Raw genomic sequence first — 16,889 nt, forward strand, 5'->3', positions numbered from 1 at the left:
AACAGAGACGGGCTTGAGGAGAGAGTCAAGATGTTGACCGTACTGTGTAAGTTTACCAACAATCGCATATAACTGGTCCCTGTGGAGGGTTAAGTCTTAGAGCTAGAGGTAGAAGGTGTCAGGTCTCAGGACTTTGGAGACTACTTCGCCATAATACAGAACAGAGACGGGCTAGAGGAGAGAGTCAAGATGTTGACCGTACTGTGTAAGTTTACCAACAATCGCATACAACTGGTCTCTGTGGAGGGTTAAGTCTTAGAGCTAGAGGTGGGTGTCAGGTCTCAGGACTTTGGAGACTACTTCGCCATAATACAGAACAGAGACGGGCTTGAGGAGAGAGTCAAAATGTTGACTGTGTAAGTTTACCAACAATCGCATATAACTGGTCCCTGTGGAGGGTTAAGTCTTAGAGCTAGAGGTGGATGATGAATGGTTCATGTTTTCAATTGTACATCGAGATACATACCTAATTAGTAATTAAAAGTGGCGAAAGATGGAATTTAGATGATGGTAAGCCGTCCCAAACAAAAGGAATTTCTATAGTGTGATACAAACTCTAGTTTCTTATGTAGGTATTATCTAGATACAGTACAAATTACAATGAATATGCATGGATTTTAAAGGTAACTCAGCGGAAATCGGCTTGTATGAAATCTTACCTACACCTCAAATAAGCTGAAGGTCAATTCTGTACATGAAAAATATGTCCAAAATAACTATCAGGGGGTGATTGGTGATCGATACTGATGCCAAAAATGTACTCAGTAAAAATTTTGTCTGTCTGTATGTTTGTTATAGAAACAGAAAATACTCGACGGATTTTACCGATTCTAGGTACAATTATTTTTCATACTCCTGGGCAGGTTATAGTATACTTTTCATCACGCTACGATCAATAGGAGCAGAGCAGTGAAGGGAAATGTTGGGAAAACGAGAGAAGTTACTCCATTTATAAAGCGATACTACTGTAAGGGCTCGAACAAAGAGGTCAAAGGGCGGACGACGACGCGGGCGTCCGCTAGGGTGAAATAAAACTACAAGAAACTTAAGCTAAGTTATCCTAATAACTATACAAATCATGCCCACGTGGGATGGTGGCAAGAATACTGGCTGCATTTCCGCGCTGGACAGCCAGCTCCTTTGCCTAAGCCAGCCCTTCTGTCACCAGTCGAGGCAACTAGCTGAAATGTGGTCATGTATTTTTTCGATGATAAAAATTCGTCTTTAAAGCTAAATTAAATTTAAAAATTATTAATAAATAATAATATAAAAATTAGTTTTAAAAATTTGAATACACTTTTCTTTTTTACAGCTCCAGGTAATATTTTCTTTTCTTTTTTTAAATGAATGACGGCGATCGATTTTCTTTCTACAAATGCTAACGCTTCGAAAATTACAAAATGTATGGGATTGACTATCAACAGGTCACGTGATCGAGTTGTCGATCGCATATGTCATTCGCATACATTTTGTTAGTTCTCAAAGCGTTAGAGTTTGTAGAAAGAGAACCGACGTGTTACATGGCTACTTACTGTGGGCAAACATTTGTGAGATAGATTAAGAGTGTGCAATACGTAATTTGGTGGTTACAAATGGTTCTGGATCTCAGATTCTGGAAAAGTTAGAAGCCTGATATTTGGTAAATGATCTTTCAAAGTGTTAGCTTCGTTATGACTATACAAAATACACAATTTGTAAAACTTTTCTCGATAGTTTATTTTTTTTTAAAATACATGTTTTGCTCACATTTTGCTTTAAATCTCAGGAAAAGCAAACTTATTTTCTTAAATTTTTGTTTTGTATAGAAAATTAGGTATATATCTTGAACATGGTCATTTTGTTTTTCGTTATATTGTTTAATTTACTTGCAATCAGGTAAAAATGGTTTTGGCGCTCACGTCATAAAAGCGTCGCGCGTCAATCGCTCCGTGCTTTTCACTCACGTGAAAGTCATAATTCGGCGTCTCGCTTGCGCTTCGAATTTTATCCATATCGTACCGACGCGCTGCGCGCTCTTAAGAGTGCAATAATACGTCAATGTTTAACTAAGGAAATAACTAATCAATGTCTTTTTTTATTTACAGAACAAGGTAATATATTTGTCATAATAGTAGGACTCTTTGTGGCTCGTGGAAACACTACCACCATGTTTATTTTTGTCACAAATCACCATTGCTGTTTGAGAATGATGAATATTTTAAATTTTCTTTCTTGCCTTTTTTTATTCTATGACATGTTGACTGTGATCTCACCAATATTTTTTTAATTTATTCGTATTTTTGTTGACCGGATATCCATATTGAGACCATAATTAGAACGATGAAGGTTAAAGGATACTTTTTGTCCCGAAAATTCAGAAGGGGGTGAAACAGGGGTTGAAATTTTGGTTTGTATGGAAAATCCTTCATTATTCAAGTTACATTAGTAAAAATTGGTATAGTGTACTACCAGAAAAATAATGCCATTCAAGTTTTTTAAAACTCCACCCCTAAAGGGTTAAAAAGGGGTTGAAGTTTTTTTAATATCAATCGTTCATGTTTTGAGTTATATTTTTGTAAAATGATCAGTGAACTATTTATTATAAAACATGCGAAAATAGAAATAGTTAATTAAAAAAAATGGTATGTTAACGAAATATTTTTCTCTATTTCAGATAATGGTGAGTATTCAGTAATCTAAATTGCCTATAGCTAAAGTTTTTCTTTTTCTTTTTTTTAAGTTAACCCTTGACTACAGTCTCACCTGATGGGTCGTGGGAAGGCCGCCATATTGGATTTGTAATGACGTTTCTTAGCTAGTCGTATATTGTCATCAGAACTCAGAGCGTGTGCAAAATTTCATTCTAATCGAAGACCGGGAAGTGGGTCAAATTGAGATTCCAAGATTATCTTACATACATAGTTAGTTACAAGTGAAGCTAATATATGCGTGTTAAAAAGAGGTAGATAGGTTATACGCGGACCGCAAGTGGCAAATTAAAACTATGCTAATTAGCAAACCTGAGGTCAGTCAGCGCACTGTCATCACGCCGTTGAAATATATTTTGTGTGCCAGTTGTAAACTTCGAATGTGGTCTATGTAACTCTCTTCTAATATCATTGACTCGGAGAAGGCATTTTAAATAATAAATAGAGTTATGCATGACGAAGGTTTAGAAGTGTCTTCAATTTTATTTTTTTTTGTTTTCAGGAAACGGTGAGTGACAATGATTCCTAACATTTTGGAGTTCCATAGAGTTTTCTTTCTTTTTTTTTTTTATTTTAACCAGGTCTTTTAATATGACCAATATTATCCTATTCTCTGCAAATGGTTTTCTTCACGTTCGAACCCCTCGGATTATTGTCTAGATAGAATTTTAAGAAATTACCTAAATATCAAGTGTCTCAAACGGTGAAAGAAAAACATCGTGAAGAAACCTACCTACCTAATTCTCTTCGTGTGTGAAGTCTGCCAATTGGGCCAGCGTGGTGGACTATTGATCTGTTCTAGTGATCCAGTGCCCTCGCTTGGTGGCTTCGGTGTCGGCTGGCAGCAGCTACGAAAACACGCTGCAGTACACTTGCGCGGCGTGCTCTGTAGTGCACGTGCTCTGCCACGGACAGGACGTGCTCGGCGGAGCTGTCATCGCCATACCGCAGACCAAGATGATCAGCTTTAACTTCCCCAGGTATATCTTTGTATACGCGCCACAAAACAAGTCCCGTAGACGCGGCGATAATGTCTTAACCTCTTGACTCCTAAATGGACGACCGGTCGCCCATCGTATCCGTTACGTGACATGTAAAAAAATATAAAGTAAACTTAGGGCAATAGGCGAGCACAGTATCATGCTCAACGCGATAGAGGAATATAAAGATTTTTTAAATGGCTTACAATGGTAGATTAAAACCGCATTCTCTGACTGTCGGCTTCTTCAACGCAGACGGGCTCACCGATAAAATACTCGCGGGCAGCGAATGGTTGGCGCTCACTGTCATTTGGTGATTTATGTGAGGCGCTGACAATTTTAGTTCAGGTTTTAACTGCGGGACTTCTTTCGTGGCACGGAGTCTAACATAAGACCTAAGACAGCTCCCTAAAGCTATAGAAGAGAAGAGCGTTGTGTTATATAAACTCCGCGCCACAAAACAGGTGCTGTAGATGCGGCGATAATGTCTTTTTTTTTTATCACTTTGACACTCATTATCTTTTTTGGCGGAGTTTTTGTCATTTATATAAGGCGTTGACAAATTTAGTTCAGTTTACCGCGGGACTACTTTCGTTGCACGGACTCTAGTGCGACACAAAAGAGTAAAATTGCCAGCCTTCTGAGAACTTTACTTTGTCATTATCAATTAGTCCTTATAAATGTAAATCTCGGTTAGTATAATATTGTAGTTGACTCATATCTTTGACCTGAAGACACTAACTCCTGCGTGTACATTCGAGTAAACTAAACAAAACATTTTGTCTTTTAGTTTCGAAGACACTAACTCCTGCGTGTACATTCGAGTAAACTAAACAAAACATTTTGTCTTTTAGTTTCGAAGACACTAACTCCTGCGTGTACATTCGAGTAAACTAAACAAAACATTTTGTCTTTTAGTTTCGAAGACACTAACTCCTGCGTGTACATTCGAGTAAAATTAACAAAACATTTTGTTCTTTAGTTTCGAAGACACTAACTCCTGCGTGTACATTCGAGTAAAATTAACAAAACATTTTGATCTTTAGTTTCGAAGACACTAACTCCTGCGTGTACATTCGAGTAAACTAAACAAAACATTTTGTTCTTTAGTTTCGAAGACACTAACTCCTGCGTGTACATTCGAGTAAAATAAACAAAACATTTTGTTTTTTAGTTTCGAAGACACTCAATCGTGCGCGTACGTGGGAGTGTTTGAGAAAGACAAGAAGACTTATAAGAAGATATTGGCTGTCATAGAGAGTGAGTTTACTGTTGAGTTGTTCGCTTTTCGAAGTCTATGAAATTTAAGGCTCCACCCGAAGTAGGTTACGACGATCAAGCATAGTTTCACCCGCGTGGTTCCCGTTCCCGTAGGAATACGGGGATAATATATAGCCTATAGCCTTCCTCGATAAATGGGCTACCTAACACTGAAATAATTTTTCAAATCGGACCAGTAGGTAGTTCCTGAGATTAGCTCGTTCAAGCAAACAAACAAACTCTTCAGCTTTATAATACGTATAGAAGTTACGTGCCAACAAAATCACCTCAAAAAGTGATCCGAACTGTTTATATAAATTTAAATTAATTATTATTATTATTATTATTAAATTTCGGTCTTGATGGAGACCCTACTCTTTGAATTTCTATGACTTTTTAGAAGTGATTGTATAAAAAAATATTGCTTTAAATGATTTTTTGTTTCGTTTTGTTACAGATGATTGTGAGTATTTAATTGAATTTAAATTATCTTTTTAACTACATAGCTCGAAATAATAACAAGATCCCCAAGACTGGACCTGCCAATTCATAGCTTTAAGTAATGTGTTAAAAACATTTACTTAGTCGAGGTTATTACACCATTGATGAGTTCCTTAAAGATAAAAAAACACTTGGAGACCGTTGGATCAGCTTCCACCTTCACACAGGAAGTAAAACTATAATAAATTGTAATGTTGCCATCAATTGTAAATTATAACATTGTATGATTTTTATAAAAGAGCAACTGTTGAGTTTCTTGCCGGTATCTTCTCAGCAGAACCTGCCTTCCGAACCGGTGGTAGAATCTTTACAAATAGTCAACTGACGTGTCAAAAGTGCTTGTAAACCGAGCCTACTTGAAATAAATAAATTTTGAATTTATTGAGTTTAATAAATGTTTTATTTTATTTTCAGCTCAAAGTAACTATGCCATCTTTTCTTTTTTATCTTAATTTAATTAACTTAAATTTATTTTTATTTTTAATACTTTTTTGAATTAATTGTGAACAATTTTGTTTTAATAACATTTTAATTTTATTTCCTACTATCCTGTAGGAATACGGCGATAAAATATGGCCTATAGCACTCGGGGATAATGTAGCTTTCCAACTGTGAAAGCATTTTTTAAATCTGTTCAGTAGTTTCAGAGCCTAATCAATGCAAACGGACAAACAACCTCTTTATAACATTAGTATATAAGACTGACGCCCCGCGGTTTCACCCGCGTAGTTCCCGTTCCCGTGAGGATACGGGGATAAAGTTACTATAGCCTCACACTGACAAAAATAACGTTTCTTTCTAGTGGTGAAAGAATTTTCAAAATCGGTTCTGAGTGCCTAGTGGGAGTTTTCAATGTTTTCATACTGGGACGATCGCGTAAACGTAAACGTGAAATTCTAAGGAATAGAAACAACGCCATCTAGTGGCACTACTGCACTACTGTTTCAATTCCATAGCAATTATCGTTTACAGTTACGCGATAGTCACAGTATGAAAACATTGAATTCTGCCACTAGGCATAAAGTACGACTCTCCGTGGATATCATACAGTAGGTAAGGTAGATGACTTTTCTCAGTTGATTTGATGTTTATTTTAATAGGTCGTTAATAAAAACTACATTAGTGAACATATATTCAGCCTTCAAGAAATAAGGCTATCGGGCGCTCTTGGTACATTATTGACTGCAAGGGTTCTTACAAACGAATATACTCCAAGGAAAATAAATGAATCTACATACACGAAAACGTTGAACATATTTTCGACATTTCGACATTATTTTCGCATACGAAATATTATTAAACTAAAGTCAGCGGCAATTATAAATGGAGATTTTTGTTTTTAAAATAGTTGAAGAAACCAATTGAAAAAAACAAAAGCAACAGACAAAAATGTTGAGAACGACAAAAATGTTCTTCTATACGACCCGTGTTTGCATTCAATGTAGAACTTAAGGGAATTCTCATCCCTGGCCTAGTCCCTGTAAAACTTCATAATTATGAAGCTATCGCTTATCTGCTGGATCTCTTCTTTTGTATTGTCTTGTACACCAAGCTGTTCAATTGTTATGATAAATTTAATTTTATAAGTTAATTTCGTAAAATTTAAGTTATCTTCTTCAGTGGTGACTGTCAATCAAGTAGAACTTCTGCCTCCACCGAAAGAGGGCCAGCCATTTCAACATGAGGCGACATTTAGCTGCGACTCCTGCGGTGTGGAAGAGGTTGTACATTAATTATTATATAACTGAAGGAAGGAAGCCTGCGTAAAGTTCAGTTTTTTTTTTATTCTTTACAAGTTATCCCTTGACCACAATCTCACCATCAGACCTGTATCGCACTCATAGTCAAGAACAAAATTGTCTGTCATTTTCTGAACGAGCTTAGATTTTGTATATATCTTAAACTAAAGTAAAGTTTTTACCCGTTTTTTAAACAATTCATTTACACAAAAAGGTATTATTACGGAGCTCTTTAACCGACGAACTCGATTACAACTATTTAACATCGATTCTATAGAGACAGTTTTTATAATCGCATTAGATCGTTGATCATATACTTTGACGTTAAATATTTAGTGAAAATAGAAATATGTTAGCTTTACTTTAAAGTTGAATATTAATTATTCTTTTTTTTATTTTTATTCTTGACAAGTTAGCCCTTGACTACAATCTCACCTGATGGTAAGTGATGATGTAGTCTAAGATGGAAGCGAGCTAACTTGTTAGGAAGAAGATGAAAATCCACACCCCTTTCGGTTTCTACACGACATCATATCGGAACATTAAATCGCTCAACGGTACATATTTGCCGGTAGGGTGATAACTGGCCACGACCAAAGCCATCCCCCGGAAATCGTGGATTTTCCGAGGTTTTTTTTAATTCTTTACAAGTTAGTCCTTGACTACAATCTAAGTGATCATGCAATCTAAGATGGAAGCGGGCTAATTTGTTAAGAGTAGTATGTAAATCCACACCCCTTTCGGTTTCTACACGACATCGTATCGGAGCACTAAATCGCTCAGCGGTACGTATTTACCGGTATGGTGGTAACTATAGGCACGACCAAAGCCATCGCGGAAATCGTGGATTTTCGTTAGAAGGAGGATGAAAATTTATGCCTCTTTTTGTTTCTATACGACACTAACACTGTCTTAAAAACGGAAATCAACTCTACTTTACTAAAAGATGAAGTTGTTTTATTTATTACGTTTCATTTATAAGTATTCCTTACTTAATTATATCTAGTTTTTAATAAAAACAATATTTAAAAATAATCGATTCTTTAACCGGAATCTCAGAGCGGAACAGCAAAACATCGATCAAGTCATTTAATATTCTGTGTATTGATATTGAGTCTAAAGCCTAGTTCGGACTATTTTAGTATTTAAGTCGAGTACGAACAATTTTTGGGCGGTAAATCCAAAAATTGTTCGTACTTGACTAAAATAGTAAAGTAGTCGGAACTAGGCGTAAGCGATGTGTTGTTTTGTGTAAAAATAACACATGTTTCTACTGCAAATCAAATCTATAGTTGTGTGTAGAAATAAATTTATTAGGGTTAAATATTTTCGATCGATCGATTTTGTGAGTTTACTTTACCTCAAGAGAAATAATTTTGTTGGTGACACACTCAAGTGAGTGTAATACAAGTCCAGAGGTATTTGGTCTGAGATCACTAACCAATGATCATGTTTCAGGTAACGGTCAACGGGATACCTCTGGAAACATCACTGCGAAGGAACACTATTGGATCAATTGCCTTTTATACTGTAAGTATTTTGAATAGGACATCAAGCGGGTTGCATGATCATGATGTTTGGAAGTCTATACAAGAGGCCTATGTCCAGCAGTGGACGTCCATCGGCTGATAATGATGATGATGATGATGACTTTTAGTAAGTAGTAATTAGTAATTTTTTTTTTAATTTTCAACAATGCTTATAAAATCTAATACTTATAATATACTTAATTCTGTTATAATAAAACTGTCAAAACAGGTCAATATCTGTACATTGAACTGAAGATATTTTGAAATTTTTATTTGGAGGACATTATATGGAATTGATCATCATTATCAACCCACATTCGGCTCACTGCTGATTAAATTAAATATCACTGCGGGCGCGTGATATTTAATTTAATTTCTTAAAATGCACACAAAAAAAGTTGGAGGTGCATGGCCCGGACCAGATTCGAACTGCCCTGGTAACGGAAGCAGAGGTCATATCCATTGGTCTCTTGGAATCGATACTGAAGCCAAAAAAATATATATTTTTTTAATTTTGGCTGTCTGTTTGTCTGTTCGCATTTAATGTTAACCGGGCATCACGGTGAAACTACTGAATGGATGTGGACTTTTATCCACATTCTAACAACATCGCTGGTTGCCCGCTTCGAATCTTAGATTGACGTCCATGGGCTTATAATGATGATGTAGATTCTGATGATGATGATGATGATGATGATGATGATGATGATGCTGATGATGATGTAACTGTTCATCTGTTCTAGGCTACGGCATCGTCCGTCACAGTCCGGTTCACCGAATACTCGCCCACGTACGAGGGTGTGTACCAGGCTAAGTTTGTGGGAGACGGGGAGACTGCGACCAAGACCATCTTCGAGATTGGGTATGTTTTTACCCGACTGTGTCAGAAGGAGGGTAATGATTTTCGAGCGTATGTATGTATTTAGGTGTGTATGTATGATGTATGTTCATTTCTTTGGCACGCCCTACATCCCAAACGGCTGGACGGATTTTGACTTATGAGGTGTCATCGAGTTCGTCAGAACTGTGATAGGCCATATATATTTTCAAAATGGCGCCTGTAAATGAAAAAAGATAAAGATATTCTAATCTATTCTAAAAAAAGGTGGGGGGAAGTTTGTACAACCTTTCATTTCATATGGGTATTAAAGAGATACCAAATTACAAGAATGTTCCTTTTAATTATTATAGCTTAACTTAAGATAGTCAACATTGCTATTTCTTCTGAAGACTGAAGGCCGGATTATCTATAGGGGAACATGGTCTGAGATGGCATACATTTCAAAATCATCGTGTATCAAAGTGCACAAATTGAAATTGATATAAAAAGGCAGTCTATATTAAAAAGTCATCTATTTTTAGCTAATTAATCAGTCCCAAAGTTGAACACAAATTAGTATTCTTATAGAAATAATCAATAATAAAAAAGACTCAAAAATCCATCTCACCCTACCCTAGTGGGTAAGATGGCATATAGAGGTTAAACGTGCAAAACCAATTAATTGTCATGTTAGTATGTATCGAAATTTAGAAACAATTTAGAGACAAACATCACATATAACTTTTTTTGCTGTTTTCGGTAATCTGATGCATTCCAACAAAAACAATATTCTAGTATGTTTTGAGGAAAAAAACGCTTTAAAATTGCCTTTTGGGTGAGATGGCATACACCTATGCCATCTCATACATTAAGCACTTAACAAACAAAAGTTTTTTGCATCTTAATTTAAGCAGAAACTATAATAATCAAATTAATACACCTATAATGTCATTGAACAGACCTTCAAAAATGCATGCTGACTTACCTTATATGCCATGCACAGAGCTTGTGATATTAGTTAAAACTATTTGACAAAATTTTTTCACGCAACAGAATTTTATACAAACTGACGTAGTTTCACTTTGTACAGTTTTAGCGCGCTGAAAACGAACAGGTCGCTGCATATTCGCGGGGGGCATCTATGTTTGTGTGTGTTGATGTCAATCGTTAGCGAATCACAGAGAAATAGCGACTATGCCATCTTAAACACTATGCCGTCTCAGGCTATGTTCCCCTACTAATTTTAAAAAGCTAAAGAGTTTGTTTGTTTGAACGCGCTAATCTCAGGAACGACTGGTCCGATTTGAAAAATTCTTTCAGTGTTAGATAGCCCATTTATCTAGGAAGCCTATAGGCTATATTTTATCCCCGTATTCCAACGGGAACGGGAACCACGCGGGACACAACCGCGCGGTGACAGCTAGTTAACAAATAATGTGCTAATAAACACACATTTTTTACCCCCACCCCCTTACGAATTGTGAACCCTAATTTTTTTGCCACGCTCCTGGGGGTCCACCTTGGACTACCTGGGAATAAATGCTTTAAATAGTTACAATTTTTATTTTTAGTTATGGCGACAAACAGCAGAGTGTGACAACGGCTGCGCCACAGAGTAAGTATAAAAATAATCATCATTATCAACCCATATTCGGCTTACAGCTGAGCAGGAGTCTGCTCTCAGAATGAGAGGGGTTAGGCCAATAGTCCACCACGCTGGCCCAATGCGGATTGGCAGACTTCACACACGCAGACAATTTAGAAAATTCTCTGGTATGCAGGTTTCCTCACGATGTTTTTCCTTCACCGTTTGAGACACGTGATATTTTCTTAAAATGCACACAACTAAAAAGTTCGGATTCTTACCCATAACCTGCGAAATCAGAAGAAGCAGAATTAATATCTACTGGGTATATGTTTTTAAAGTTACAGTTATAAAAATTTGTGTCTTATAGTATAATCATGAAAAAAATTACGAACTGTAATGTGATTTGAGATTTTTTTAAATTTAACCCCTAAAGTGGTGAAATAGGGGTTGTAAGTTTACATTAATGTCTACGCAGACAAAGTCGCGGGCGTTCGCTAGTACTTTTCTAGTATCTGTGTGTGTTTAATCATTATATATAATGATTAAACACACACAGACACTAGAAAAGTACTAGCACACATAAACACGAGAAAACACCCATCACACAAATATTTATCAGTTGGGAATCGAACCCAAGGCCATGCAGGAAGCTGGGTCACCCACTGCGCTACGCGCGTTAATTATACTATGTGCGCTGTAGCATGGTGCGGGTGACAGTTGCCTTATGACATTCTTATTACGTACTAATAACGTGAATCGCGACAAACTTTCAATATTGAAACGAAATGTCACCCGCACCATGCTATAGCGCACGAAATGTAAATTATAATATTTATTTTGTAGCTACTCAAGCACAAGAAACCAAAACCGAAGAAACCAAAACCGAAGAAACCAAAACCGAAGAAACCAAAACCGAAGAAACCAAAACAGAAGAAACCAAGACCGAAGATACCAAAACCGAAGAAGCCCAAGTAGAAACAACTACAATTACAGCAAGCATGTGAAATAATTAAATTAATTATTAAAAAAAATATAAATAATAAAAAAAAATATTTAGTCTTTTTATTATAGGTCAGTCTGTCTGTCCATAGCTCCCGAACGGATGAAGCGATTTCAATTCAGTTTGTTTTGTAGTATGTAAAGTATAAAAGACTAGCTGACGCCGCGCGGTTTCACCCGCGTGGTTCCCGTTCCCGTAGGAATACAGGGATAATATATCGCTTATAGACTTCCTCGATAAATAGGCTATCTAACACGGAAAGAATTTTTCAAATCGGACCAGTAGTTCCTGAGATTAGCGCGTTCAATCAAACAAACAAACAAACAATCAAACAAACAAACAAACTCTTCAGCTTTATAATATTAGTATAGATAGATTCATGGTGTCGCGGACTTTTTTACAGAACTTTTAAAGGTTAAAAAGCCTCCATAAATTAATTTAAATTATACGCAATGGTTGAGGTTTCTGGCTGGTGGGAGGCTTCGGCCGTGGCTAGTTACCACCTTACCGACAAAGACGTACCGCCAAGCGATTTAGCGTTCCGGTACGATGTCGTGTACAAACCCGAAAAGGGGTGTGGATTTTCATCGTCCTTCTAAGCCCGCTTCCATCTTAGACTGCATCATCACTTACCATCAGGTGAATTTGTAGTCAAGGGCTGACTTGTAAAAAATAATAAAAAAAAGGCAGCGCATGCGAATAAGTAAGTTTTTCGTTCCGACCTGTACAAGAAAACCCGTGATAACTCAGTAGTTATATATGATAGAAATATTACCAGTAGTTCCGAAGATTACCCCTAACAAAGAATTGTTACAAACTTACAAACTTTACCTCTATAATTAGTTTAAGTCAAAGGTGACTTATGTGCGAGTGTTCTTAGACATGTTTGATGAAAATCGGTTAAGCCGTTTGAAAGTTGTGGGGGTGAAAGTGGGGAAGAAACACCGAATGACTGCAAATATACTCGAGTGGGGTCTCAAATGAAAGCGCACTGAAAGAGAATATTGATGACTTGATTTCATGATCTACAGGGATTTTTCAAAATTTTAAATTTTATGTTATTACAAAGTCTAGAAATTATATACTTAAAAACTAGAAATTTCCGTTCCTGTAGGAATACGGGGATAATATATAGCCTTCCTCGATAAATGGGCTATCTAACACTGAAAGAATTTTCCAAATCGGACCAGTAGTTCCTGAGATTAGCGCGTTCAATCAAACAACAAATAAAATCTTCAACTTTATAAATCATACTATCCTACTAATATTATAAACGCGAAAGTTTGTATGGATGTTTGGATGTTTGTTACTCTTTAACGCCGATACTACTGAAGCGATTTGACCGAAATTTAGAATACAAATAGATTTTACTCTGGATTAACACATAGGCTACTTTATATACCGAAAAAATCCAAGGTTTCCCGAAATTTGCGAAAACTTTTGAAAGAAAGAAAGAAAGAAAATTATTTTATTTGGACACACACACACATAATACACAAAAGACAACAAATACCTAAAACAAAAGACAGAAATTTTAAAAATATAGTAAACTAATAATTTAAAGATATTAAACTAATGATTAAATTCAATCCAAAAAAATGATGTGTGTGGTACCAAAGTGGTCTCCACTCAGCATGTGCTACGCTAGTGATGGGTGCACCAGCGCAGCGCTGGTCTTCCGTGGAGCCATGTGGTGACGCGGGCGGAAACAACAAGAAGAAGTGTTACTAATTGATAATTAATAATAAGAACATAATAAATAATTATATATATATACCTTTATAATTATATTTATATATATATATATATAATGTGTTAAATAAATTATTAGTAGTTGTCAGTGAGAAATATAATATAGAGTAGAAATAAATAAAATAAAATTATTGGGTCCTCAAAACCTTCCCGGAGACTATTTAATATTAATTAATTTTGTTGGTATGAATGTTTGTTACTCTTTCACGCCTCGACTACTGAACCGAATTAGCTGAAACTTGGTATTGAGATATATCATAGCATGGATTTACACATAGGCTACTTTTTATCCCGGAAAATGCATGGTTCCCGAGGTAAAAACCAAATTCTACGCGGACGAAGTCGCTAGTAATAGTATAGATTGAGAGATGTTGTCACTGCTCGTATTTATTACTAGCGGACACCCGCGACTTCGTCCGCGTAGAAATCAATGTAAACTTTCAAGCCCTCTATTTTCACCACTTTAGAGTTTTTGAATACCATTATATTAAGTTTTTTTATGATTTATTAACAAATTTTTAAAACTGTAACTCTAAAAATGAAGGACTTTCCATCTAACTTTCAACCCCTATTTCACCACCTCCTTATTTTATTTTCGCAATATAAAGTATCCTATAACCTTCTCCGTATTATGGTCTTAAACCGTGCCAAATTTCATTTGAATTCATGCAGTAGTTTCAACGTGGTGCCCGAATAACAAAAAAACACGGACATACAGTCAGACAAAAAATCGAAAAAATATATTTTTAGCTTCAGTATCGATTGATGATGCCCCTCAACAAAAAATTTCAAAATATCATCAATGTACAGACTCGAGCTCAGCAGTGAGCCGAATATGGGTTGATAACGACGACAGAATGTACAAAATGTACAGAATTCGTATCATAAGTATAGATTCTAGATGGCGCTGGCGTCCGTTATGCCACGGTAACGTTTGGTGTTATAAGTAAAATCTAAAATTACGAATCATCATCATCATTATCAACCCATATTCGGCTCACTGCTGAGCTCGAGTCTCCTCTCAAAATAAGAGGGGTTAGGCCAATAGTCCACCACGCTTGCCCAATGCGGATTGGCAGACTTCACACACGCAGAGAATTATGAAAAATCTCTGGTATGCAGGTTTCCTTACGATGTTTTTCCTTCACCGATTGAGACACGTGATATTTAAGAGCGCGCAGCACGTCAATACGATATGGATAAAATTCGAAGCGCAAGCGAGACGCAAATTTTATGATGTGAGCGCCAAAACCATTTTTACCTAATTGCAAGTAAATTAAACAACATAACGAAAAACAAAATGGCCATGTTCAAGATATATACCTAATTTTCTATACAAAACAAAAATTTAAGAAAACAAGTTTGTTTTTCCTGAGATTGAAAGCAAAATGTGAGCAAAACATGTATTTTTCAAAAAAATAAACTATCGAGAAAAGTTTTACAAATCGTGTATTTTTTATAGTCATAACGAAGCTAACACTTTGAAATATCATTTACCCAAATATCAGGCTCCTAACTTTTCCAGAATCTGAGATCCAGAACCATTTGTAACCACCAAATTACATATTTGGACTTTGCACACTCTTAATTTCTTAAAATGCATACAACTGAAAAGTTGGAGGTGCATGCCCCGGACCGGATTCGAAGCTTTCTATCACAGCTCACTAAATTACGAATAAATATATATAATTCGACCAGTTTTATTATAAGTATATACATTTGCAAACTCAAAACTGTAAGAATCAAGCTAATAATACTACTTGAGTAAGTGGAACTTGACCTGCGCCGTTTGGTGTAACGGTGAGTGTTAGCGAGTTGCTGATAATCTGCGTAACCTACTTATGTGCGTCCGGTTACTCGGGTGTCGTTGCCGGCGCTTGTGCACTGCCCTGATCTGGTTTTTATTCAAATTATTTATTTATTTTTATCAATTGATGCCCATGCGTCAGGTGACCCAAGAGCTGGCGCTTATTTGGCTTATTTGTGGTTTGGGGGCGGATTTAAAAAAAAATGATGCACAGTTTTTTTGTTAGTCACAAACAATAAATTCGGATAAATAAGGTCAATGTTAACTAATTTATACATAAAAAGCAAAGATTGACTGGATATTTGCAAAATAAATAAGATTATAAAATTTCAAAATCTAATAAAAATCTTTTATCGTAATTAGATAAAAATTCATACAGTTTTAGCTTCCTTACATTAAATGTGACATTTTTCAATAAATGAACTATTAACATAAACGCACAAATAACAAAGATATTAGTATTTTTTTGGAACGCCCATACAAATCTAACGATCAGCGAGCCAACGACGTCACTAACTCGTGCCATTTTGTATGGAGCGTTTTTCAGGGATCCGCGGCAGCGCCGCAAATCCGACCCTTTAAATCCCTGTAGCTCCGAAAGTAATGATCGCAGATACCCTGTTACTTTTACAAAATTACTTTACTATTAGCGTACTCTTAATTTATACACAATTTAAAAAACTGTCATCATCACTATTGTTAGCTTTCTGCCTTGGAAATTGCGGAATGATCCATACAAACTTCGACCCCCCACTTCGCCCACCAGAATGGACCTGTGCCTAAGATTTTGAGGATCCTAAATGCCAATATGATAGATAAATCCTAGATACGCCAAAGATTACCACATTTTGGCAAAAATTAAATAGAAATTCCTTTAGCTCTTCGTCTTTTCCAATGAAAAGACGAAGAGCTAAAGGAAAAGACAAGATACTAAATACCTAGTATTATTATAATTTACAATTGTTAAAATCTTTACAATTTCTTTTACTTTTACTTTGTAAAGGAAGCTGATCAAATATCTGTTTCTAATGATTTTGCGTACTTAGTAAAATTATCCATTTTCTTAATTCTCTGCGTGTTTGAAGTCTGCTAATCCGCATTGGGCCAGCGTGGTGGACTACTGGCCTAACCCCTCTCATTCTGAGAGGAGACTCGAGCTCAGCAGTGAGCCGGATATGATGATGATATGATATGTAGATATACAAGTTTTTACACTTTCTGAACAC

At 36.1% G+C, this 16,889-nt stretch overlaps 2 protein-coding genes across 2 annotated transcripts in view; both read left to right on the forward strand.

The window, feature by feature from the left end:
• Positions 1 to 16,889, forward strand: part of LOC112052522 (uncharacterized) — a 149,237-nt gene that overhangs the window by 79,651 nt on the left and 52,697 nt on the right. The gene's annotated exons all lie outside the window — the stretch shown is intronic.
• LOC112052520 (uncharacterized) lies at positions 31 to 12,185 on the forward strand. The gene is made up of 10 exons (XM_052890055.1): positions 31 to 46; positions 2,654 to 2,659; positions 3,190 to 3,195; positions 3,490 to 3,667; positions 4,842 to 4,927; positions 7,049 to 7,149; positions 8,626 to 8,697; positions 9,440 to 9,558; positions 11,088 to 11,131; positions 11,948 to 12,185. Exons 1-10 carry the CDS (start codon positions 31 to 33, stop codon positions 12,106 to 12,108), a joined length of 789 nt encoding a protein of 262 aa, XP_052746015.1. The 3' UTR covers positions 12,109 to 12,185.

This window comes from Bicyclus anynana, chromosome 27 (assembly GCF_947172395.1).
Source record: "Bicyclus anynana chromosome 27, ilBicAnyn1.1, whole genome shotgun sequence".
NCBI lineage: Eukaryota > Metazoa > Arthropoda > Insecta > Lepidoptera > Nymphalidae > Bicyclus > Bicyclus anynana.